Source organism: Haliaeetus leucocephalus, unplaced genomic scaffold, assembly GCF_000737465.1.
Source record: "Haliaeetus leucocephalus isolate CR32 unplaced genomic scaffold, Haliaeetus_leucocephalus-4.0 Scaffold92, whole genome shotgun sequence".
Classification (NCBI taxonomy): domain Eukaryota; kingdom Metazoa; phylum Chordata; class Aves; order Accipitriformes; family Accipitridae; genus Haliaeetus; species Haliaeetus leucocephalus.
In genome coordinates, this window is record NW_010972528.1 from 3,244,574 (window position 1) to 3,269,578 (window position 25,005).

At 37.8% G+C, this 25,005-nt stretch overlaps 2 protein-coding genes across 4 annotated transcripts in view; one reads left to right on the forward strand and one right to left on the reverse strand.

Moving 5' to 3' along the window:
• Positions 1–19,303, forward strand: part of SLC7A6 (solute carrier family 7 (amino acid transporter light chain, y+L system), member 6) — a 32,064-nt gene extending 12,761 nt beyond the window's left edge. Inside the window, exons 5-10 of the mRNA XM_010584664.1 lie at positions 2,073–2,196; positions 12,968–13,071; positions 14,128–14,224; positions 14,474–14,623; positions 15,337–15,520; positions 16,937–19,303. Of these exons, the coding sequence (XP_010582966.1) occupies positions 2,073–2,196; positions 12,968–13,071; positions 14,128–14,224; positions 14,474–14,623; positions 15,337–15,520; positions 16,937–17,016 (739 nt within the window). The 3' untranslated portion in view covers positions 17,017–19,303. The remainder of the gene's footprint in view (positions 1–2,072; positions 2,197–12,967; positions 13,072–14,127; positions 14,225–14,473; positions 14,624–15,336; positions 15,521–16,936) is intronic.
• A 541-nt stretch (positions 19,304–19,844) lies between these two features.
• On the reverse strand, positions 19,845–24,967 carry SLC7A6OS (solute carrier family 7, member 6 opposite strand). Of its 3 annotated transcripts, none has more exons than XM_010584690.1 (5): positions 24,809–24,967; positions 23,805–23,924; positions 21,455–21,655; positions 20,438–20,567; positions 19,845–19,966 (listed from the first exon to the last, which is right to left on the reverse strand). In XM_010584690.1, exons 1-5 carry the CDS (start codon positions 24,965–24,967, stop codon positions 19,845–19,847), a joined length of 732 nt encoding a protein of 243 aa, XP_010582992.1. The 3 variants fall into 3 exon arrangements, with proteins under 3 accessions (XP_010582992.1, XP_010582985.1, XP_010582978.1); XM_010584683.1 differs by having other exon boundaries at positions 21,455–21,652; positions 23,547–23,924; XM_010584676.1 differs by having other exon boundaries at positions 23,547–23,924.
• Between the last annotated feature and the right edge of the window lie 38 nt (positions 24,968–25,005).

Sequence of the window (25,005 nt, forward strand, 5' to 3'; positions counted from 1 at the left end):
TTTGATCATTTTTACTTCCTATTATAAGCAACAGCTCAGATTGTTACAACCAAAAGATAAAGAATGGAAGAGAGATTTTTCTTCAGTTCTCCCAACTGATTTTGACTTTGCAGTTTGTTGTTACCCCTGAGTTCTATGCTGTGCATTTATTTAACCAGGAAAGTTACCTATTAAAAAGGTAAAATAGCAGATAAGAATTTTAACTCCAAATATAGCTATTTTTAGTCAGACTGAATTTCAGGTTGACAGTGTTTCCTTAAATTGTCTTGCAAAGATTTGTTATACGTATTCAGAAGAGATATATGTTTTGTGTATGCATCAGTCATTTGGTCCTTCAAATTGTTTTTTTTCCACTGAAAGAGCTCCCCTTTCTGAGTGCTGTTGCAATGCCTTTTCATCCTTTTCAAGTTAGTGTATTGTTCTGTGTTATCAGTTGGATAACTCTTCTATTAGATGTATTGTTTTGAAAAATAGTTTTTTTTACAGGATAGTTAGCTGATGAAAATTTCTATTGCTATTTGTAGGCATCAGTGCCTAATACAAGCTTCGTTCTTGGTAACAATTGTAGCTGATAAAGTGGACTTCAGATTTCAGCTTTCTACATTGACAGTTCTTGGGAATAATGAGGTAGTTTAGACTTATATAAAATTACTCCAAGAATTACATATTTTTCATATTCACTTGGTTCATAGGGCCCTCATGCTTGTCCAGTGAATAGTTGCAATCCACAAGTTAAATTTGAAATAGTCCCTTGGCTTTAATCTTGGGTGATGCAAAGTCCTTAAAATGCCATTTCAGCTTTTTGCTACATTACATAACATTTCTGAATTAATTTCTAAGTGGTTTTCTAATTCTGTTTCTTCTCTGCACTGAGGTTCACAGGTGTCTTACTGTGAGTGTGCAACCTGGAAGCAGAGTCAGAACTCCCAGTTACTAATTTACTGATTTATGTGGGGGGTTGTGGTGTGTGTTTGTTTCTTTGCTTCCACAACATCAGACAGAGCCAGCTGGAGTTCTGGGCCTCAGGAAATTTTTGAGGAAACTTCCTAAGTGCATTTCATTTTTCTGCTTTGTTGAGTTTTTGTTGGTTTTTTGTTGTTGTTATTGAAAACCGCGTTCATGGCAAATGCTCATCCATGTCACCATGTCATGTTTGATTTCAAACTGGGCAAATGCGAGAGTAACACTCTCAGTTCTGCTTTCCCTTTTGAGACATTTGAATATCCCTGCAAGCTTTGGGGAGAGAATAAGGCTGAGAAAAGCCAAAGCCTAAAACTGAAAGTTTGCTTCTGCTTCTGCTTTGCAGAGTTTCTGCCTGTGGAGCTGCAGACTCAGGGCTGTGAATTTCTCTCAGCTTTAAATTAAATCTTACCTGTTTACATCTAGAGGTTTGCAGTGTTTTCATGTTACTCTAGACTTGTTTTGTATTACTTTCTAGACATATGTTTGCTAGTAAGATCCACCACATCCCAAGATTCACAGCTGTGTAGCAATTTTGGATCTGCCCTCTGTGTCTGTACTTTCTGCAGTTATACAGCCCAGTTAGTTTGTTCTCTGCAGTGATGAGTGCAAATGAGAAGATCAGTGTGGTTCAGTTTAGTGGATCTCCCTGCATCAGTTCTAGAAGTAGGTGCTAGAAGAGCAGCAGCATTCCCCAGGGAGAATGACTGCAGTGACTCAGAGCTCTGCTCCTTTGGGTTCTAGTTGTGGTAATTAACATGGCCAGTAGGAAATAATTTAAAGCGTGTAAATTTGAAGGCTGTTTTTATGGATCTGGAAACCATGAAGTTAGGGTACTTGAAAAGCAGTTGCATAGAATCCCTTTTTACACATAATTTAGGTTTTAAGTGATTGCAAAAAATCTGGGTTTTTTTCCAGTGTTCTATATTAGAATTTCTAGTTTTAAAAGAAACTAACCTCTTCCAGAGATACTTGTTTTGAAATCTTTATTCCATCCTCATACATTTTATCTTTAAGGTAAAGCATGCAAATATAAGTTTATTCTGTTATTAATGGATTTTTTTTTTCCCCTGGGTTGTGGGTTTTAGTTTTTTTTTTTTTTTGTCTTACAGGAACTTGCCACTGGCTATTGCAGTGTCTATGCCAATTGTGACTGTTATCTATATTATGACCAATATAGCTTACTATACAGTGCTGGATGTTGAAGCCGTTCTTTCTAGTGATGCTGTGGCAGTGGTAAGTTGGCCATGTGGTATTTTGCTATATTATTCACTTTTCACCTTTTAGGGATGCATTTCATTTTGAGTAACAAAACAGGAAAAATCCCTAGTTTATTAGAGTACTTCACTGAATACAGGAGGACAGAACAACTCATCATGAGTAATTTAATCTTAAATAGAAAAGCAGTTAATGAAATCACATATAATAATAGTATCAGATTTATTAAAACAAGCACAGATGCATCGTGTAATGTATTTTGCAAAGACACTAATTAGACTTGTGCACTTTCAGCTGATTGTAAATTAGACTTATTAGTATGTAGTTGTCTTCTCTGCTCCTTTATGCTGCAGTATTTAGAAAGCTGGAGCAGTATGCAGAACAGTGTTGGACGGAGCTACATTCTATTGAGCTAATAATTGGTGCAATGCAAATCTGTAAATGGATATATCACAGCTCAGCTATGACAAAGTTTAGCTTTGTATCTCCTTTTTAATAACATAAATCACTGTCTTTCCAATATTGTATTAATTCCAACAACTTTTAATATATTGAAATTCATTATTTTTGTATATGGATGGAAGTTTGAATCCAATTAAAATATATAAGCGTCTTAAAGTAAAAGCTGGTCAAATCATGTTTTATACTTAAAGCTAATCATTCAACAATAGTGAAGGGTTTTTTTTGCCCTCTAGCTAGTGAATTAATTGGATAGTACTGGTTACTATGTCCTTTAGAATTGAGACTTGGAAAATTTAATCTTCTTTTTGGTTATTTAAATTGGAGGAAAAGAAATAGCTTTCCTCCCTTTTAGATTCGCAACTGGCTTCTAAAATTTAAGTAGTTAAACAATGGGCAGAGAGTTTTAAATACATCAAAATGAAGGACGTATTCACTCTGTTCCCAATTACTATGATTGAAAACTAGCTTAACAAATCAGCAAACTCTTGTTTTGGGTATTTAGGCAGATGATTCTGCAAAAGCACTTACTTGACTTTCTTTCAAACTTGATTAGTGTAAGCTTTCAAAATAGTTTATGGTAAATGTGAGCTGTAACTTGTTATTTCAAATGTAATTATGCAGATGTTTATTTCAAAATGTATTGAAAATAAACTTTAATTCTTTGCCTCATTTTAGCTGGAATATGAAAATACAAAACTGTCATAAAATATATTGAGAAACATTTGGTAAAACACTTCAGAATGAAACAAAACAAAAATTGGCAGAAAATATTTCATTTTGAATAAGCTAAGGGGTAATAAAACCTCCAGGACTATTTGTTTCTGTTGTAGGCTATAGTATCCCATATAAAGTACCTTCCAGTGACTGATAATGGAATTTTTAATTCTTGTCTATAATTAAGTAATACAGACAAAACTAAAAGCCAATACACAGTCCACTGTCTGTCCTGACCTCTGTAAAGCAGCACGCTATTGTTTTTTTTTCTAACAAAGACTTGAAAAATACACTTCTTTGACAGCAATGAAATTCTCCAATCCAGCCTATCCTCTAAGAGTATTCTGTGCCTACTCTACTGTTCCTGCCCTTAGTCATCAGAGGGGTTTATGCAGCCATTTGGTGAATGGGATCAGGAAAACTGATCCACCCTGGGAGACTGGGGGAGTGATTCACTGTGGGCCTGTCCAATCTGTGTTGCTGTACACAGGAAGTGGTAGCACTGCAGCAGCAATCGGAGGCCAGATAAAAGAGGGATGACGGATGCCTGAACCTTACTACACTTGTGAAACCCAGGCCCAAGTTTTTATCATTTTATATACACTTCATTTAATTGTTCTTTGACATTGTTCTTGACCAAAAGTGAGTATATATTTGGGTTTTTTGGTGTGTATATACTATACACGTGCTGTGTAATTTTATGTGAAACTGTAATACTCAGAACTGGACAGATCAGGTCGTCTTCTCTAGTATAGAATGCATCCAGACGTGGAAGAGAAAAAAGAAAGACTTAGGAATCAAGACCTTAATCAATCTAATTGCATGCAGAGATACTGGGTGACCAGGATAAGAATGAAAAAATATGTTTGTGATTTCCAGAGTTATTAGGGGATTTATGTTTTGTGCTAGTTTTAATGGAACTTAACCGAATGAATGACTTTGGAAGTCTAGAACTGTGCTTTTTCACTAGGTCTCAGGATTGCCAAGTACTTGCACTTAAAAGCTTAACTAATGTTCTATCTGCTCATCTTTGCTGAGATGTCTCACCGGCTTGCAAACAATGGTCTTCTGATTGCCACTACTTATATGCCTTTTAGAATGATAAGGTGAAAGTGCAGCTGAAGTTTAATACCTAATACATCACTCATTGCTGATATGAATTTAATTACCCAGTTTTATGAAACCAACTTTAGGCTTGATCTACTAATACATGAGCAAGTAGTGTGGACCTCTGGAAGGATGTCAGTAGAGTGGAACAGTTGACACTGAGGACCTGACATGCACACTATTCATACTTCAGGGGTATTTTACTTTGGACTACCTCTAATGAGGTCCTGTGGACTGAATGCTTATGTGTGGTTGGATTGCAGTAGGGGAGTGCAGTAGGTACGCTCTTGAAGTTCATCTTCCGATTTAGCCTCTTCTAAAAGGCAAGCTCCCTTTAGCTGTGATGTTAAACAGTGTGAACCAAAAAGCATTAAGTGGCAATATTGGGGAGAGTTGCTTCAAAGGTGCACTTGCAGTTCAAATTAAAACACTCATAATGCACCCATAGTTTTCTAGTGAATAGGAAGAAAAAAAAGAGCTAATGACTGTAATGGTCTGTATTTGAAAACCCTCCTATAATACAGAAATGTAAAAATCTTCATGGTGAAATTTCTCTGGGTGGTGGAAGAGAATTTTATCCTCAGTGGAATCTTTTAGAAGACTTAGGGCATTGTGGTCAGTGGATGAATGAAGAAAGGACATGAGAATTAAGCCATTCAAAAAACTAATCTGCTGAAAATGAGCCACGTTGATCTGCTCACATATTCTACATGTGATATATGATACAGATTGCTGTAGTTTCCTTATTGTGCTTTATGTAGTTTTAGGGTGAAAATTACAGTAATGATTTTTTAAAGAAACATGGTAATAATATTGCTGCATTTTAGAGTCTTTTGTGTAGTAAAGCAGCAGTTAAATTTAATCTTTCCTTGTTGCTATTTTGGGAAGGAATGGAGTAGCTTTCTCCTATTCATTTCAGTCAAGAGGCTTCGAGCTAGAAAGCGGGAGGAAAGCTATTTCCAGTTTCTAAATTATGGGAGTAAAAGTTGTATGTAAAAGAAATACTAGTAATAGTGTATCTTTGCACATTACCTTGCATACTGTTTTTCTTGGTGGCTGGGAGGTGAACAAGGGATGATTCAGGAAAAAAATGATAAAATGTCCTTCTTTTACTTTAGTATTAGCTTCATTATGGTATAGTCTCAGTGTTGGGGCTAAGAAACTAATTTTTTTAAGCTCTTTTTTGTTGATGTAATTTAAACAATACAGCAACAGCTAGCTTAGAAGTTCTGCAAATGCTCTTCAGATGGTTGCTGATCATGTAAAAATCACTTCCTTTTTCAAAGATTCCTGTCAGTTTCACAGTTGACTTCTGTTTTACCTCCTTAGGCAAACCATCACAACCCTTATTGGTTTTTGCATGTGAAGCAGTTACTCTGTAGCACAAACACACTTAAAAGAAATAAATAAAAGCAGAAATTTTCTCTCCTCTTCCTCTGTCACTGAACAACTATTTTTTTTTTTCATCTGAGAGCACCATTGTATTTTTTGTTTGTGAAGAGGGCAGCTGGCTCCACAAGCACTTTTTGGGCTGCTTCATCTTCTAACAGGAAAGAACGTACTGGCTGCCAGTGCATAGCCTGTTAGCTGCTTCCTGTGTTTGGTCATGTCTGGGATGTTTTGATTGAGTTCATACAACAGGTAATATTTGGCAGCTTACTTCTTCTTGGACAAACTAAAAATGATTCCTGGTTGAAGCAAATAGTTGGTTGGCCTGCATAGCCGGCTGTCATTTTTCTTGGAGCTGTACAGCTTTCTTGGTAGATTGGGGATAAAGATGACAACTTCAGTTGCATCTTTGAATACCATCTTGTGAGTCTAGCACTGATCGATCCAATTTACCCTGGTGTACTTGTATTCTAGGGCAGACTTACTTCACTTCGACATGCCCTCTCCCTCAATGAACCAGGAATATGGGAGGCTGTGTGTTTTAGCTGTTTTATTCTTCTTTGGTATGTAGTTTAGCAAATGATGAGTCTCTTTCTTCTAACTGAATTCAGCCAGAAATTCTTAAATTACTCTTAGACCTTTTAGGTATTACTTCTCTTCCTTCATTTGGCCAGTCATTTGCTTCTTTTCTGAAGATGAAAATTTGCTTGTCTTTGGCTGCCAGTGTCATGTCCACCTTCTTTGCTTGCCCTGGCACCTCCCAGTAAGGTTCCTTTGGATGAAATGCACATTCTGTACCTTATAATGAAGAACTCTTCATAGGGACAGGCAGTTCTTTTTAGAAGAGAGCTGTTCAGTACGTCATTTGCCTTCTTTCTTGGAGGTAGCTGTAATTCACTATCAATGCAGCACTCCTGTTGCCAGTTATGTAGAAATTCTCTGGCTTTGGAGGCCAAGCTGAAAAGCTGAGCCAGAACTTGAAACAGTGCGACATAATATTTTCAATATGAGAAATGTAGGAGACTTTGGAAAACATTGAACCGTTATTCTACAGCTAGCTATTAAAAATGCTAAGAACAGTACAAACACCTGAGAAGATTTAGGTGAAATATCTTCAGCACCTCCGTGAACAAAACTGTTTTACTCTTGGAGCTGGCATCTGTAATCTTAACGTGGGCCATGCAGAAGAGACATGTTACATGCAGTAGACATGCAATATATTAATGCAGTAGAGTAGTGCTTGTTTCTCTTACCATAAGATTGTATTGAGTGACCTAAATATGAAGAGAGAATTTCATGCTGGACGTTGCACTGCACTGGTACCTTTTTCTCCAAGAAAAGGCATTGCCAATAATACAAGGACAGAATTAGGTCTGTTTGAGTAGAATCAATCAACAGAATGGTGGTTGACACAAGAATTACAGGAAACCCAAACATATAAATTGCCTTCTTTTGCACCTTCACAATTTTCTTACTCTGTTTTCAGTTGATGTGCACTCTCTTTCCTTTCTTTAATATATGTGATGTTAAATCTAATTTGGTCAAACTGAACAGATGTCATACAGTATCTTGACAAATTTAATCTATGGCAGTGGAAGAAAACTTCATCTGCTCAGTGGCTTTTTTGCATGTGTGGCTTCCTGATTGCCATAAATCAGAGTTTCTTTGTTTCCTTTAGGAGGTAGCTCCTTAAAGGCCTGAGAAGCTAAAAATTGAGAAAACAGACTGTAGTTCTGACTGCCAAATCTTCCTGCAATTTGGGAATGTATTTATACTCTGCCTCAAGAGAGAAGTAAAAGCAGAATTAATTGCACTTCCAAGATACTAGTCAGATTGCTTATATACATTAATTTCCTTACGGCTCTATATCACTTTCAGGGTAAGAATGTTATAGAACTAAGCCTGGAAAAAGCTCGCATGTGCGATAGGATCTTGAAATGAGCTACACAAAGATGCTCTGTAGTTGCCTTTTAAGCCTTGCTAATGGAAACACCTGATAATATTTGGGTATAGTTTTGTGTAACTTTCTTATTCATGTTAGGCTACATTCTCTTTGCATTTATCCACCTGATCAATACTGTTTAGTGCTTTGCCAGCCTAGCATGTGCTCGCAGCTCCATATGCTCTCAGTGTAGTCTGACATTTTTTGTGTGCCTCTAAGTGCACTTTTTGTGTGCAGCTAAGTGTGATGAAACGGTACTCATCTTGTGATTTGTAACATAAATGTGGGTCTTTCTAATCATCTGTGTGCCTGAATTACTGGGTGTGAGGCAGTATCCTGTGTATTTTGTCGTGGCAGCTCTTTATGCGGGCCAATTCCTGCTGCTTTTAGTTCAACCTGTTTGTATAGAACTGTTTGGATCTTTAAAAGGACAAAAAAGTGTTCTTGCAAACCATTCACAAGTTACGAGATGATCATGAGATGAAACTCACCCAAGATAAAAATAAAATGTAGTTAAATCAGTCATTCATGTCTTGAAACAAAGCTGTAATTCAGTTTTTGACCATTCTTCTCAGAGTAACTTAACATTTTAGTCATGATGAAATAAGGACAGTTCAGCTGAGAAGTGCATGACTGGAAGCTTCTTCCTTCATTATGATTCCCTGTTGATGGTTTGGGAAAAAAAGTCAGAACTAAGGGGAACAATTCCAGGTGCATGTCTTTCTACAGTGTGCATGTATATATATATATGTATATCTTACATGTCCAATGGATGGGAGGGCATAAAAGGACTTTATCTGTAACTGCAAGTGCTGTTATCAGCCACTGAATTCTCTTACTGTTTCCTAGCTGTTAGAAGCAGTTATAGTTCAAGTCTGGACTACAGGACTTTTTAGACTATAGCAGAGATGACAATTTAATCTCTTAATCCTTCTTGCTCTTTAGACTTTCTCAGAAGAAACCTGAGAAGAAATCCATCCCCATAGTGGTGGCTTTCTCCCGTTATGGTGGACTAAATGCTTCTGCTATAGCTGCCTCCAGGTAGGCTCCTCTGTCATCCTCCGCATACCCTTGCGAATGCTCCATTCTTTCCCCTGTTGCCAGCTCATTTGTTTTTATACATGCACTTCACTGTTCCCGGGAGTAGGGGTAGTTAAAGTGAAATTGGTCAGGTGCTCAGTTCAGAGCCCAGGTCTAGCTTATTTGTGGAGGATCCATGATTGTGCAATTGCAGTTTTAGCAGAAAGAGGCCACTAACTCTTCTCCCTTCCCCTTTTTTTTTCTCTTGGTACAGTGCACGTGGTGTATGTGCTTGATAACTTGATTGCTTTTTGTACTTTTCTCTGCCCTTCTTTCTTCTGGAAAATAACCCTCTGACATATGCATACAGTTGAATGCTTATTGTGCCCACTTTTACTTACATACACTTCAGTAACACTTTCTGCAAGAAACTGTAGACATCTTTGGTTTTGTCATTGTTCACAAGAGAGTATAGCTTAGCTTTGGAGAAGACATTTCTTGGCATCTGTTAAAATGGGAGTGTGGAAGGATTTATAAATATGTACTCTGAAGTATAGAAGTGTGTTTTTTGTCTGAATAGTAATACATGAACTTGGCTGATTTTTTATATTATAAATAAGGGTGAAACCCTGTCAGAAAACGCCTGCATAAAGGCAGGTGGGTCTATACTTGTCATGTTAAGCTAGTTAATATCACTAAAAAGTTTAGCCAAACTTCAGGTACCTTTCAACTTTGTTTTGCTGAAAGATCGTTTTGCAGGCAGGTCTACTTGGTAAACCAAGCTGAACTTTTTAGATCATTCTCAGTTAAAATACTTTTTTCCATTACCTCACTTAGGGAAAACTAAAGCTCTTGAAGTTAATGCTCCACCCTTTGCTCACTCAGGAATCCCAACTACAACATTAAAAAGTACATTGGAAATGACAGTGTTTGGTAAAGGCTGTCGCTAGGTTATTCTCTCTTTTAAAGAGTCTGACTCATACAGATCTAGGGAAATTAATTATTTAGGCTTTGAGCTAGATCAACGGTTGTTATACATCATATAGCTTGCATCCAGAATACGTAGAGTCTATAACGTCTTGATCTGTGTATAATTTGTGTCAGTGATACCATAGGTTTGTGTTAAGTCTTTGTGGTTTTTACTGCTCATATGAGTGATTGCTGTTTTCCAGGATGTGTGAAACAACATTAGCATATCTTAGAAAGATTGGATACACGTTACAGGATAGAAACGGCCTTTGAGTTAGTCCCACATCTGTTATTCTACACTGGCCCATTACTAAATGTTTCAAAAGGAAATGCGAAATGCTTGCAAAGAACAAATGCCAACGTGCATTTTGGGGGAGAAAGTTTCTCCAAATGACATATTAGCTAATTTGCATCCTGCAGCATAAGATTACATTCATATGTTTTCTCTCTCTTCTTTAACTTTAGCTGTTAATATTACTTATCTAAGTGCTTATCCTTCAGGCAACCTTACTAAACATCTTAATTGTCTTAACATCTTGTTGAGTGAGTTCTGTATCTTAGCTTTGTATATTAAAAAAAAATCCTCTAGTGTTTTAAGTTTGGTGTCTAGTTATTTCACTTGCTGTTTGGCTTTGGAAATCAGCAGTCCAGGTTTAAATCATCCTTTAAAATATTACAACAATCGCCTATTAGGATTTTCATCTTGTCCTCATTCTTACTTGTTCTGGAGAAGTTGTCTTAATTTGTTCACTGGATCATTATGATTTACATTCTGCTTTGGGAGACCAGGTTTCTCAGAGCTGCATTTAGATCCAATAAGAATCTGAGAGAAGCAAAGTGGGTTCTAGTAATTATTTATTCTTGAGCAGCAGAAATCTTTTATATACAATAATGTAAATTATTATTTGCTTATGCAGTTTCAATTGACTGAAAATGGGTAAAGCCATGGTATGCAGAACACATTTCTTATGGCATGGTCTTTTGCTAAATTGATGTTCTGATTCCAGCATGAAATAGAATTCATACATGGATTAGTTCTTTGATACTTCCCTCGTGTTAATTTTTATAATTTCTGTGGGAATCTGTGTGTGTGCATTTTTCCGCCCCTGTGTTGAAGCTCCATTTTGAGGGAAGCTATGCTAATACATATAAACTAAAGGAGCTCAGGAGGAGAGGTGCTTTAGTAAGAATCAGGGTGACTAACACAGTTGATGCATTGACTTTGAACCTTTTGGCAAGGTTCCCATTGAAGTGATTGTAAGCTATTGCATTGTCCCTTAGCAGCAGGAAATCCTATCTGCCTTTGCTGAGGCTCAACTAAATTACACAAAAGGATGGAATAAATTTTGCTTTTTAGTGTAGATGATAGTGTACAGCTAAGCAGAGTTGGATTCTGAACCTTAGCCTGGATAACGTGCTGAACAAAGCATTTTGTCAACCCAGACAAAGAACAGGAAACTTTAACTAGCCAAGCTTTGTTTTATGTCAGTAAATTTTTCTGCATTTTATGGTTTAAAGATTGATGTTATATGCAGGGTTTTGCCTCATGAAAATCAATCACTCATTTCACAAAAAAAAAAAAATCTGTATTAAGTCATTTAGGCTTTTTTGACTTACAAAAACATTCAGAAAATGGATCATAATGCACTGCTCTTGGTGATCTTGTTCCTGGAGTAATTAAATAAAAATTTGACCACTGTTAAATCCAGATAACTTTATAAGCTACAAACAAAGGCCAGTTCTGAATGTTAATGCACTTTGACTGAACTCGTTAGCTCATAAATGTTATGATGAAGACCAGTAGTTTAAAGGGAAGGTCAAGGGGGAGGTGTTTCAAAATACTAAAATATTAAAAACTGAAGAAAATTTTTGTAAAGGAAAAGACAGACCCGCACAAAGCTGTACTAGAATATATGCTTTTTATGTCTGAGGATCTTGAAATTGATAAAAGCAAGAGAGAGCTAAGAAGGTGATTTAGAGAAAGGTTCCTAATAAGGTTTAGATTACTGCTATCTGCTGAGTTGTAAAATGTTCTAATACCCACAAAATCTTTGTGGTTTGTTTGAATACCACTTATACATAAGTATGTACCTTTCTGTTTTTATAAATAATGATCTCGTGCTGTCTAATGTACACATGATCCTTTTGCTACCATGACTGTTAGTTTGCTTCTGTAAAAGAAATCGTGGAAGTAATTTAGCTAGCAGTAGGTAGAATTGGGATAGGAAGGCTTCCATCCACATCCTCTGAACACAGCATGAGCGGATTTCTGCTTAACTCCAAACATGCTAATGTTCAGACATGTATAGTGCTCAGACTGAGATGGGATTTAGAATAGCTGTCAGTATTCATGTAATAAATTTCTTGGTTTTTCAAACATTTCGTCTGATATTCTAAGTCTCTCTGCCTTTTTTTCATCCAGGAGGCTGAACAGAATTGACCAGGATAGTATCTTGCAAATTAATACCCATTTTCATTATAGGTCCCAGATCACTGGCAATTGACTACTCTTACCACTTGCTGTGAAACTTTGATGCTCCTGGCTTCTTGGTTTCAGAGCCTTATCGTGGAAGGTCACCACAGTTTGCCTGTAGTATTGTCTAGCAACATTAACAAATGACTGCTAGTAAGATACTTGCTCTGTCATTTGCCATGTTGTGAGAGTAGAGCCCAGAGGCCCTGCTCGTGGAGCTAAAGGAAAAAAAAGATGTTGCTTAGGAAATTTAAAAAGAAGGAAAATAAAATAGATTCCCAATGTCTATAAACAGTAGGCATGATGGTGGCTATGTTTATCATCTGCAATATAGCACTTCCATTGTTAGATACATAATATTTTTGTCCTTTATTCTCTGTAGTCACTATGTTACACTTGAGTTCTGTAGTTCAGTTAGATAAAATATATCAGGATTGGTGAGAAAATTCTAAAAACATTTTGTTTTCCTTTGTGAGCATTATTTTTGTGAGCAGAAGATGTGAGTTCAGGTGCTTGGCTGAAGAAGTTTGTGCTTATTTAGAATCCATGAATAAATAAAAAAGCTGTGTGCTTCTTTGTGCTGCGTTATGGATTGTCCTTACTATATTACTATTTTTCCATACCAACTTACTACAAAAGCTTTGATGTCATTGTTTTACGTATACTTTGTTGCAGATATTTTCATGTTTCCTTTTTCTTTTCCCTTTCATCAGACGTTCGCTGACCAGGTATTTGGTATCTTCAGCTGGACAATTCCCATTGCAGTAGCCTTTTCTTGTTTTGGTGGACTTAATGCTTCAATTCTAGCATCATCAAGGTAGTGCATATCACTTTCTGTTTGACAAATGTTCTTAAGTATTTTTACATGTGACTGTTATGCTCATCTATTATGAGAGTGGCAAAAATACTTTTGTAATCAAACCTATAGTGAATAGCCACAATAAAATTACAGACCTAAATAAACCTCTGTGTGTGTGTACATACACCCTTAACGCTGCCTTACTTCCCTAAAGCATTCCTAACTGTATGCAGGGTACAATTAAAGATCAAATGAATGTTGTCTGTGTGGTGAGTCGTCAGGCCTTCTGGTTATTTGGATTGAATGTTCTTCCATTTTACTTGATACAATAATTCTAGCAAGTTCTTTTCAGATATATTTACTGAAAACTTACTGACTTTTTAAAATCAGTATCTTTAAGGGTTTTTTCAAGTAAAAAGTTTTAAAAGTTGTTATTGCTATTAAGCTGCAGTCAGAAAACTTAGGATACAGTATAGAAGCTTTCCTCTGAGCACTGATTGTGGATTTGTCTAGTGAAAGTTTTAAATAGATTTATTCAGGCATTTTAAGATCCTTCCTGTCCATTGAATGTATGCACAATGCCTCTATACTGAGAACAAATATGAACATGATCTGGTGAAGTAGTCAATATAGAACAATTTGCAGTTGATAATAAAATAATGTGTGTTTGTTTTTTGAGCATGTGGTTGAGTGACCTCTTTTTAGAGACCTGGCAATCTCTTCTGGTTGGCATTAAAACTGTTCTGCTATAAGCTGGAATGTTTTCAGCGTTAGCTTTTAGAATTTTTAGAACAATAGAAATTTATTTCAGTTACTGTAGATGTTTTCTGTTTTACCTGGAGGATTGTTTTTTAAAAATGGATGTTAACAGCATGTTTCTAAAAGCTTATATATCTTTTAATGGTTGTTGTGCAGTACATCTTTATATGAAGCGTTGAATCCATGTTCCAGTTTAAAGAATAGAAATTCAGTGGTGTAAATACTTATTTTGGCTGGTATTGTTCTTTTTCTGTAATACATTCTCTCTCACCTGTGGCCTCCACATCTGTTTCCTGACTATTTTTTTTTCCCCAGGCTATTTTTTGTAGGATCTCGAGAAGGTCACCTTCCTGATCTGTTGTCTATGATCCACATAGGGAGGTTCACACCTGTGCCAGCACTGCTCTTCAACGTAAGTTATTATTATTTCTCTTTTCAGCTCTTCAGAACTGACTATATGAATTATTTAGAGGAAAGCTTTAAAAAAATCACAAGAGAGTGCTTCGGATTTGCTGTGATCACAGTGATTTCTGAGAGTGATTTTTGAGGCATAAAATCATGCCAAACACCAAGGAGTATAAGGTGTTACTTTAAGGCAAAAGCAGCATAAACAATATGTTTCAAACTTCTGCTATTCATCTCTCTTATTCTTTTCTGACAGTGTGCTATGACCCTTATTTACCTGGCTGTGGAAGATGTCTTCAAGCTTATTAATTACTTCAGTTTCAGTTACTGGTTTTTTGTTGGTCTGTCTATTGCTGGGCAATTATATCTACGTTGGAAGGAACCAGATCGACCCAGGCCTCTTAAGGTAATACTTATTAAAGAATTGTTTAAAATTCCACATATTGTAAAAGTACCATCTAAAATCTCGACCATATGTATTATGTCTAAAGGTTACAAATTGATTAGGACATAAAACATGGCTTCCGTTTCATATTGTACCATGAAAGCTAGCTTGTCTGCTCTATAATAAGTGATTGTTGTAATAGTATGTTCTTTTATTGTACGTTAGTTCAATCAGTATCCCTTCTCTCTGTCAACTGGAGAATGTCTCAATAGGCTAACATAGTAGTTAGCCTTTTTTCTTGGATTAGAAATCTCTAATTAGGAATGCTTAATTAATTCTGTTGATGTGGACCACATTTAGTGCTGATGGTATTTCAGTTCAATATCTGATCCTCTTATCATCTTCTCATACTTTGCTACTCTACATGAAAAAGTCATTCTTGTTTCCTGAGTTTCATTGGATTTGTCGAAAAAACACTTCATGCTGGTATACAATTTCTTTCAACACAGCAGAATTACCATAGTTGATTACTTTTGCAATTTTTAGCAGCAGTTCTGTTCAAGAGTAATTCTGCAATTTGCTTATGGTTCCAAATAGCCAGATGTATAAGAGGAAGAGCAGATAATTTCACAAAGTGGGCTTGAGAGGGAGAAGTTTCCAAACATCACCAAAATGTTTGTAACTGTAGAGAACGAGTATTTCAATAACATTCTGTTCTGGTTTTCTGTCTGCAGCTGAGTGTGGCTTTCCCAATAATATTCTGTATATGTACAGTATTTCTGGTGGTAGTGCCACTCTATAGTGACACTATAAATTCATTGATTGGAATCGCCATTGCTCTATCTGGAATTCCAGTCTTTTTCTTGGGAGTCTATTTACCTGCATCAAGGAGACCTCAGTTTATCAACAAGATTTTAGGTAAGTTTCTTTGTAGATGGAGATGATGTTAGGACAGCGGAAAATTAAATAAGTGAATCTCGGTATGTTGATGAAAAGGGTTATAGTCAGCTGACCCCAGCCAGCAGCTAAGTACCCACAGAGCTGCTCTCTCACCAGCACCCCCAGCAGGATGAGGGAGAGAATAGGAAGAACAAAGGTGAGAAGATTCGTTGGTCAAGATAAAGACAGTTTAGTAAGTGAAGGAAAGAGGGGGAAAAAAACCCACTGCTGCAAAGGCAATCACTTACCACCTCCCACAAGCAGACTGATGCGCACCCAGTCTCCAAGAAACAGCCACCTTGGAAGACACGCTTACACATGCACGCACTTCTTCTGCTACCCGTTTTTATTGCTGAGCATGACATTATATGGCATGAAATATCCCTTTGCCTAGTTTGGGTCAGCTGTTCTGGCCATCTCCCCTCTGAACTTCCTGCCCATCCCCATCCTGCTGGTTGCAAGGAGAGCAGAGTGGGAAGAAAAAAACCCCAGCCTTGATACTATGCAAACACTGTTCAGCAATAGCCAAAACATCAGTGTAACACACCAACCCTGTTTGAGCCACAAATCCAAAACACAGCACCATATGGGCTGCTATGAAGAATGGTAACTGCATCCCAGCCAGACCCAGTAAAGAGCTATATCAATTTTATACATATGTTTTTACACCCAGATTTTATTTACTGTATATTTAAAAGACCATCCACTTTCTACAGATTTTGTCCTCAGTTTTTATACATTTCTCTTTAATCAAGCACATGAAAAATCTTTTTCTTAAGCAAGGTTGATGACTGTAAAAGGGCTGGACATTCTTGGTAATGCAAGCTAACTGTCTTGCTTTACTGAATCAGTTGTTTGAAGATGGATAGATTTTATGTCAGTCACAGATGGAATTTTGCCTTCTATTAAATTGCTGCAGTTAAATTATACATTTTTCTTCAGCAGTGCACTATTGTCATGTATGTGAGAAAACCATGATAAGGGATGTGGAAAGGAAGGTTTATGGCATAATCTTAGAATGTACCAGGATGTGATGCTGCAGCTGCTAGTGAATATGTGAATACTCAGTAATCTTGTCACTTTGCTGTGTGCTATTTATTTTTTTTATTCTACATATTTACACTCTTAATTACAGAGAAAAAAGATTTTACTTCAGTTACTTGGCAGGATACCTAAAAGAAAAAACACCCTAGGATATCAACAAAAGTTTTAAACATTATCTGTTTAAAAAAAATGAGTGGAAGACACTTTTTGTATTAACTTTTATCATTTGTTTCCCTTAAGAGAAGAGGCAGCATTCTTGACAACTAACTTTCATTAGTCAGATGCATGTTGTGTAATTAGAGTTGAGATTAGGTGGCTATTCTTCTGATTTATCTCCAATTTCCTATGCAGGTGCAGTCACACGAAACATGCAGCTGCTCTGTTACTGTGTTTTAACAGAGATGGACACAAATGAAGAAAAGAAGTTATAAATCAAATCCAACTAAATTTCAAAGCCATTACAAGAAACAGGAGGGAGGATAAAGCAATTATGACAACAAAAGGGAAGAGATGGAACTGGAAAAAACAAGAAAACGGTTTCCAGTGGTCTTTCAGAAACACTGAAAAAGTACTTACTTGCAGTCGGATTCCCATGTAGATTGTGCCCTCGCATCACCCTCCTAAACTGTGGCATATTTTCGGGGCATGTTTTCATTGGATAATGATTACCTACTCATTTCAGGCACACAAGCTATGCGTCAATACTGTTCCTTCTTCAGAATTGGTATTAAAATGGTAAGAGCTAATGGATCAAATTAGATTTCTGCAGAACCAGGCGGTGAAGTAATGCATTTTTAAGTTAGACTGAAAACCATTTTAACTCAAAAGACCAAAAGTCATTTCCAGCTTAATTCTGATGGATGTTTGCATGAAATGATTTGCTGTGCTATCAGTTCTTATCCCAGAAGACAACTGGTCACAACAAACTACCTAATTTGTCATTATTAGCAGAAGAATGAATAAAGGTGTGCTACATTATTTAAAGACTGAACCAACCTTTCTCCCTTAAAGATAAAGATATTTTATTCCATACGCTGTGTGGAAATGTGGTATCTGACTGTGGCAAGGATTTAATCAACAAAGCACCCTGGCACTAAAGATTTGATTAACATTTGATGATTCTTTACTGTTAGCTTGTTAGTACATGGTCAACTTCTGATAGGCTTTATGAAACTTCCAAAATTAAAATGTTCAGTTTGAAGCTTGTAAGCATTTGTTTCTGAACTATTTCAGGGAACACACTAGCAGTGTTACCTCAACAGTCAGAAAATTCCCTTTCTAAATTTCAGTGCTGTTCACTAGAAAATGACCATCCAAAAACTCAGAGAACAAACCACTTTCTTTTTTTCTTCTATAGCAAAAGTTCTGTGGCAGCAACTGTATCTTGAAAGCTAAGTAGCAGGGAGAGAAAATAGGAATTAGTACTATTTGTAATTCTAAAGCTGTAAGCCTAACATCAGGACACTTTGATACTGAATTTTGGTGCAACAAAAGGTAATATGAAGCCAGCCTGTTCGGCTAGCAGAATGAGATATACTTCAAAAACATACCTGGAATTTTTATCTTAGTTCAGAATGTTTACCTCAGTTGACCTGAGTTTGTCGACAGGTGCGGGTTTTTTGTGCTTTTAAGTTGAACTAAATCTTGTAATCACAAGATTATGGCTGAAGCGATGCATACTTCAAATGCTGCACCACATTTGTAGCAGCCACTTGAATAATAGTGAGAATATTTGGATTCTTGCACTGACTCCCTGACCCAGGTTATCCATCTTAAACAAAAAGCTATATGTAATGGCAAATGGTAGTAGATGGTGAAGATTAACATAAAATGGAGCCTTGGGCTACTTTTATGAAGCAGCATTGGGATTTAAGATAGTTAATGCTAGCTGAGGAACTCTGTGCACAGTTGGCATGTAAACATAGAGGGTCTTTTCAGTATTTAATGAAAATTAGCATTTAGCTATTATAATACAGCTTTTTAATCTTGCATATGATTAGAATGAATTCACCATCTAAATTGAGACATCTGTCCAGTGGGCAAACATAGCTTTAACAGGCTAGGGTTGTGGTATAGGTTAACAGCCAAATTAACCTTTCTGTGAAATGAAGGAAAAAAACCATTTTTCCTCCACTACCTTGACATCATCAGCCAGAACTAACTGACCTAAAGTCACTGCTGCAACCTACAGCACATGAATGACACTGACCTAACACCCTATTAGCTATTTTTTACAGACTCAAGTGGGAGAGTGCTGCAATACTTTGTGTGTCCAAACAGGCAAGATTAAATAATTGTTTTAAAGATGAATGAATGCAAGTTAAAATGATGAGATGGCTTCAGCTGTATCAACTCATATGATCTTTAAATGAGTAAAGAAAACTTAGCCAAAAATTCTTTATTTACATTTTAAATGCACATATATTGTTCTGCTCCCATAGTAAAATTACTATTGGAGAGTGATCCAGCAATAAAGTGGACAGTTCAAGGCATTTAAATGCTCAAACACTCATAAAGAAAGTAACTTGAAACTTAGGAACAAATACAGTAGAAAGCACTGGGACAGACTGCCTTTTTCTAGGACTTCCACTTGCTATCACAGCAGACATGTCGATCTTCTTGTGAAACCTGACACATTAGTCATGACCAGAAGGGCTGCTGCCAACAGCACCTCCATATATAATGTGGAGGTACTGTCAGTACAGATAGAAATGCTTGGCCATGCAGCTTTTTTAATTTAAAAAAAAAAAAAAATCCTTAAGAAGCTCAGCATCACAGAATGGGCAGAAAAATCTATTTTAAAGCATGTAGTATCCTTTGCTTGGAATGAAAATTTGTCTTGTCAAGTGGCCATATTCATACCCCTCTGTTTAATACCTACCAGCTGAAGTTGGCTGCTCAGATAGTAACAGCGCAGATGATAGACATTTTCCCATTTACTGGAATCCCAATCTAGTACCTAATACTCAAGCCTAGTCAGTAAGCATTAGGGTGAACTGTGCTAGTCACCAACAGTTTCAGAAGACAGACAGGCAAAAATTTAGCTTAAAGCTCATCCATGTAAAGATTGGTTTCCTACTGTCCCAATGAGCACAACTTTTACCAAAAAGTGGTTTTCCAGGGTTTTTTTGTGGTTTGGTTTTTTTTTTTCCAGTTCAACATTCTTATGAATAGCCATCAGCAGTTGTCTAGATTTTCAGTTCTACTACAACAGTAGAATTTCATCTTCAGTGTGCATTTCATCTTCAAAAAAGGGCTGTTAGTCAGAATCCAAATCCTGGATCTCATCATATCCAAATTCCTGTAGAACCTCCTGTCGGTATTTGTTCCATGTTCTTCTTCTGTAACATTGGTCCTCATCACTGAAACTCTCTTCAGACTCTAAAGAGAGAGCATCAACACTTTTAAATTATCCCTTCTTTTTAGTTAAACAATTACATTCATCAGATTATTTTAAGCTTCTTGAGTAACTAACAAATACAAAGTCTAAACAACTTCTCTGTTAGGTGAGGTTTGAATTGTGCTTGGAGTGCACTGGGATGGGGAGTTCAGAAAGCACAGGCAGTGTTTCACAAGCACATGGAGCCAGTCACCTATTCCTTCTCAAAACAAGCAATCCTTTGCAATTGCAGCAGCCTGAAATAGAGTTCTTAATTTTGACTTTGCAAAAACACTAAGATCCTTTGTAGTTCCAAGAAAGATGATCCTTTTCTAAGCAGATTTAACCCATTATAAGAGCAGAACACTACCCCAGTAGTGCTCAATTAGTTGCTTTTTTAGAAATGGCATGTAAAAAGGATGAGATTTATATGTGCACAGCATGAAAACAAACAGTATTTATGACAGGCATACCTTTTTCTCCATCACCATCTTCCTCGGGTAAGAATTCGTCTTCATCAGGATAATCATTACGCCAGTTATTTTCATCATTTTCATCATCTTCATCTTCATATATTTCCTCTGGAACATGATCATCATCTACCTGCATGTCAACACAAAACATAACATTCACTGTAAATACAGACACTTGGCATTAAGCGGTTTTTCATCTACCTATACAATACTACACAGATCACACAGAGCCAAGAGATATTTATCTACTTCCTGCATAAATAATTCTGCAGTTGCACAAAGCAAACTGCAGAAAGATTTGTGTTGTCAGTATATTCACCATAACATAGTGATCTGCTTTAGGTGAAAAATCAGTTAAGTCATGCATTTACATGTTCCACTTCAGCATTTAAATGCTAAGGTTAATGTCTAAATTAATACTGCTCACTTCAGCAGTAGTGTAATAGATCAAGGAAAAGAAAAAGTAGCTTCAGGTTCCCAATATGCAAGTCTATTCATCACAGTACCGATACAATGAAAGACAAAAGCTTACATTTAACTTCCTAACTCCACAGTCACTGAAGGACAGTTCTACTACAAGAAAGTATCTTGTATTAAGATTAAAGTCAAGTCCTCAAATATTGAAAAAGGTGTGTGTCCCCTTGCTCCTTCTTTCACTCAACTGTATTTACAACTACATTTTAATTGCTGCCTTCTAATCACAAATAAGATGTGAATTACTTAAGTTTACATTTGTGTGCCAAAATTTATTTGGCAATTTGAAGCCAGACAAATTCTTCTGAGTACCCGAGCACTATCCCTTTAGTTTTCATTGTCATATCATAATTTGTTTGAATCAACAGTAACCTGCAGAACACAGGACTGGCAGTTACAAAAAGCCTAACACAGAAGTCACTGCGTATACATGTAGTAACTCAAAGGATCCTTCTTGGCATGGCAACTTTTGATGATAGGACTTTAAGCATGTTTATTTGTGACCTTTCTATTTAAGAAAGATCTGTTTTCCCACACCCTTACCAGTTCATATTCTTCTCTATAGGGCTGTACAGAAAGGATATTTTGGATCCAACCAGGGGCTGATGTTTCCATATAGTAGATGTCATAAACATACTCATCTTCTTTCTCATGGTGTTCTTCTTTACCATCTTCAGAAACATTTAAACGCTCACGTATCATCTCTACTGCATTGCAGAGAATCACATCTGGATCAGTCTTCTGCTGAGGAAAAAACAAAATATTAAAAAAAAAAGCATATTTCCACTGAAGCCATGCACACGAAGTTTTAGTTACAGCCAACAGTTTTCTTTGTGGACAGTAGCCAACACCTAGCTAAGGATGACATTCTGCAATCTTAGACCGAAAGACTTTCCCGTTGGAATGCTGATACTTGGAACATTAGCAATCTAGAACAGAAAGACGCCAAAGAATTTTCCGATTACCATAGTACTGTGCTGCCACGCCTTGTGTCAGATAATGGGAGAAAACTTCTGGGACAAGTTCATTAGAAACTATTGAAGGGGGTATGACTATCCTGTACAACTGTTCATCTGTTTCTGATGACATGTTTGTTGAAAAGACAAGTTTTAAGACAGCCTGTGCTTTGTAGAGCGTTACACTTGCAACACTGCAGGAAAGACGTGCATACAGTACCATGGATAATATGCAAGCAGACTACAGTATACAAAGCGTGCAGAAGAAACAATGAAAATATGACAGATTAACAGGAAAAGGCTGACAGGCCCTACAGATACACTTTTTATTTCCTTTGTTTCCTCACTTCAACATTAACACAAGAAGAAATTTCTTCAGGCTTTCTCCTTCCTAATAAAATGTATTTATTTGCTTTAGTGACCTGCACTTGAAGGTCTACACAGGCAGGTTTTTGCTGCCAGTTTTTCTCTGCTAGAGCTTTTCAGAATATCTTGTCCAATCCACAGTGGTGTCTCCCAAACTACTCAAGTAATTCTGAGGAACAGCTACACACTAGCCTTTCATTCACTTCTGAATACTTACAGAATGAAAAACAAAGCTTACTCCTTGCTTTCAACGGTTACTACTAGCTCTAAAAGAGTAAGGGGAAAATTCTGATGCTACCTCAGTTTCATTTCTGTTCTTCTAATCAGCAGAGTGATAGGTAACAGTTAACAGATCTCAAACATCTGTTTGAGCTACTTGCTTAATACAAAGCAAGAGTTCATATTAAAGTTTGAGAGCAAAGCCCTGAAATAACCTACAAAAAACACTGAAGAATGACAGCTGGTTGGGCTCTTCCTCACCTGGGTATCTTCTTTAACATGAAGCACTGAAGTTTTCCTCAGAGCTGTGATGGGCTGCATAAGTAAAGCATCCACCTGTACTTACATACCGTGAAGGAACTACTAAAGAAAGCATACACCACCCTCTTACCTTCTTTTCCATATGGTTACGAGTCTCTAATACAAAATCTTCTTAACACTCTGTCTGCAGGGCAACCCTACACAGAAGGCAGAGCTTCTTCATACTTAAAACCATGCTAGCTACTGAGCAGATGCTCCTCCAACTGAAAACACATGTAACTCATAATACCAATGAAAACAGGATGTAGGGGCTTAAGCAGCCTGCCAAACACCTAGAGTTCTGCTAAAAACAAAATATACAGTAAAACCTTATATGGGAATAATGAGAAGGGGAGGCTCTAAAATATCTTTTCCTTTAATGAATCTTGCCTACAAGTGACACTCCTAGGCATCTTGGTAGATGAGAAGACATTGAATTAGATTTTTTTCTTTTCTAGTTAGAGAAGTTAATAAAAAAACCTCAGAGATCCACCTGACAGATGAACATGAGAATTTATACATCAGAACATGGCACAGAAAAAACGGGGTGGTACAAGCCCTTCCTGTAGCAGCCAACTCCACACAGCTGTCTGTCTCAACATCAGTGCACTTAAGAGTCGTCATGAAAGTTACTCCCTGTACAATATTCCAACTTGCAAATATCTAGTTAAAGCTCCTATTAAATAGTGGAATACTTACAATGCAAAAAAACTTCCACAGCAGTCAGTCTGCCCACATGTACCAGTCAACAGTGATATCAAAGTACTTCAATTACACTAAATTCGTTTGCTGACCTGTGGGTTTGCAGCAATTACACTGGAGTCTCCCACCACCTCTTCTTCTTGTTCAATATCAAACAACTGGAATTTCCCACAGCAGTCCGACTGCTTATCAACAGCACCACTCTCCTTTTGTGAAGCATCTTCCGTTGCTTCAGAGTCTGATCTATCACCATCAATCGATGCCTCGCCATTTATGACAGGTGCAACTGTTTCAGTACAGTTAGGTCGATGGCTGGCTATCACACGATAACGGTTTTCCTTCCTTCTCACTTGCTTGGAAGAGCGGAGTTCCTGTATGATTCGCTGAGTGCTTCCTAAAGCGGGTTGCAGACTTTGAGCTGCTTTGTCTCGAGTGATCACTTCTTGAACATATTTTTGAACTGGTTCATTCTGGGTAGAGGAACAAAAAGAAGGAGGAATATAATGACACCATCAACATAGTAAGCCACACTCCTTTCTAGAAGTGATTCGTAACTGCTATTACTGGTGCTTCCTATTTGAGGACTGCGGTACCAACGTTCCTAACAACATTCAAGTAGCTTCTACTACTGCTTTAAGCAACACAACTATCATCATATTCTCTTGATATGGGGGAAAAAAAAGTGTAAGATATTTGTAAATTTTAAGACTGTTTCAATTTGATTTTTAAACAATATACTTTGTGGTACAGAATAACCCTCCAAAAAAACCACATGCCTTTGGAAGACTGTGATGGTCCTAAATTTAAGGCATAATATCCTTTACAGTCTCCTATAAAGGCCAGTTCCCAGAAACAACCACTTCTATTCAACATAAAAGGCTGTACAGTGGATGGAAGTTAGCCTTGTAGGGCTGATGAGCTTCAGCACCTCAAACAGCAGAAACTGAGGCTTCGCTTACTATTCTGTGGTAAGTACAGAAAGGTCAGTGTTGAACCCAGCTCTTCCCGGTGGTCACTGCGTGCTACGTTCCTTTTAACAGCCTGCTCTGCTCGCGGGTACGCTGCTGCTGCGCAACCGGCCGGTCAGAGAGTAGGGGAGGGGAGGCCGCCGTGCCCTTCTGGAGCGGCACAGGACGGCACCTCGCATCGAGACGCTGCTCTCCCGGCTACGAGCAAGGCCTTCGCAGCCAGGGGGGATCCGCAAAGCGGCGCGCGGAGCGCCACCGTCAACCAGGAGAGAGCGGGCTGCTGGCCAAAGCCCCTGCGGGAGCACGACGAAGCGCCCCGGCCGCATCAAACCGCCCCCGCCCGCCTGAGGCGCGGCCCCGGCCTACCCCGACACCGGCCGCGGTACCTTGGAGGACACGGTCGCCACCAGCTTGAAGAGGCTCCTCTCCACCGGCTGGGCGCCGCCGCACTCCGTGCGCAGCCGCTTGCAGGCGAGCAGCAGGGCCTCGGCCGGCTCCGTCCCGCCGCGCTTCCGCTTGACGCGCAGCACCGCCGCCGCCTCCATGGCGCCCGCGCGGCACGGCGGGAAGGGGCGGGCACGGC

Coding starts and splice junctions, on each gene's coding strand:
- SLC7A6OS (XM_010584676.1), bottom strand. CDS start 24,967: ATGGAGGCGGCGGCGGTGCTGCGCGTCAAGCGGAAGCGCGGCGGGACG. Junction 20,568..21,454: donor ATAGAGAAGAATATGAACTG/GTAAGGGTGTGG, acceptor GTTGACATGCAG/GTAGATGATGATCATGTTCC. Junction 19,967..20,437: donor AGATGGTGATGGAGAAAAAG/GTATGCCTGTCA, acceptor CTCTCTCTTTAG/AGTCTGAAGAGAGTTTCAGT.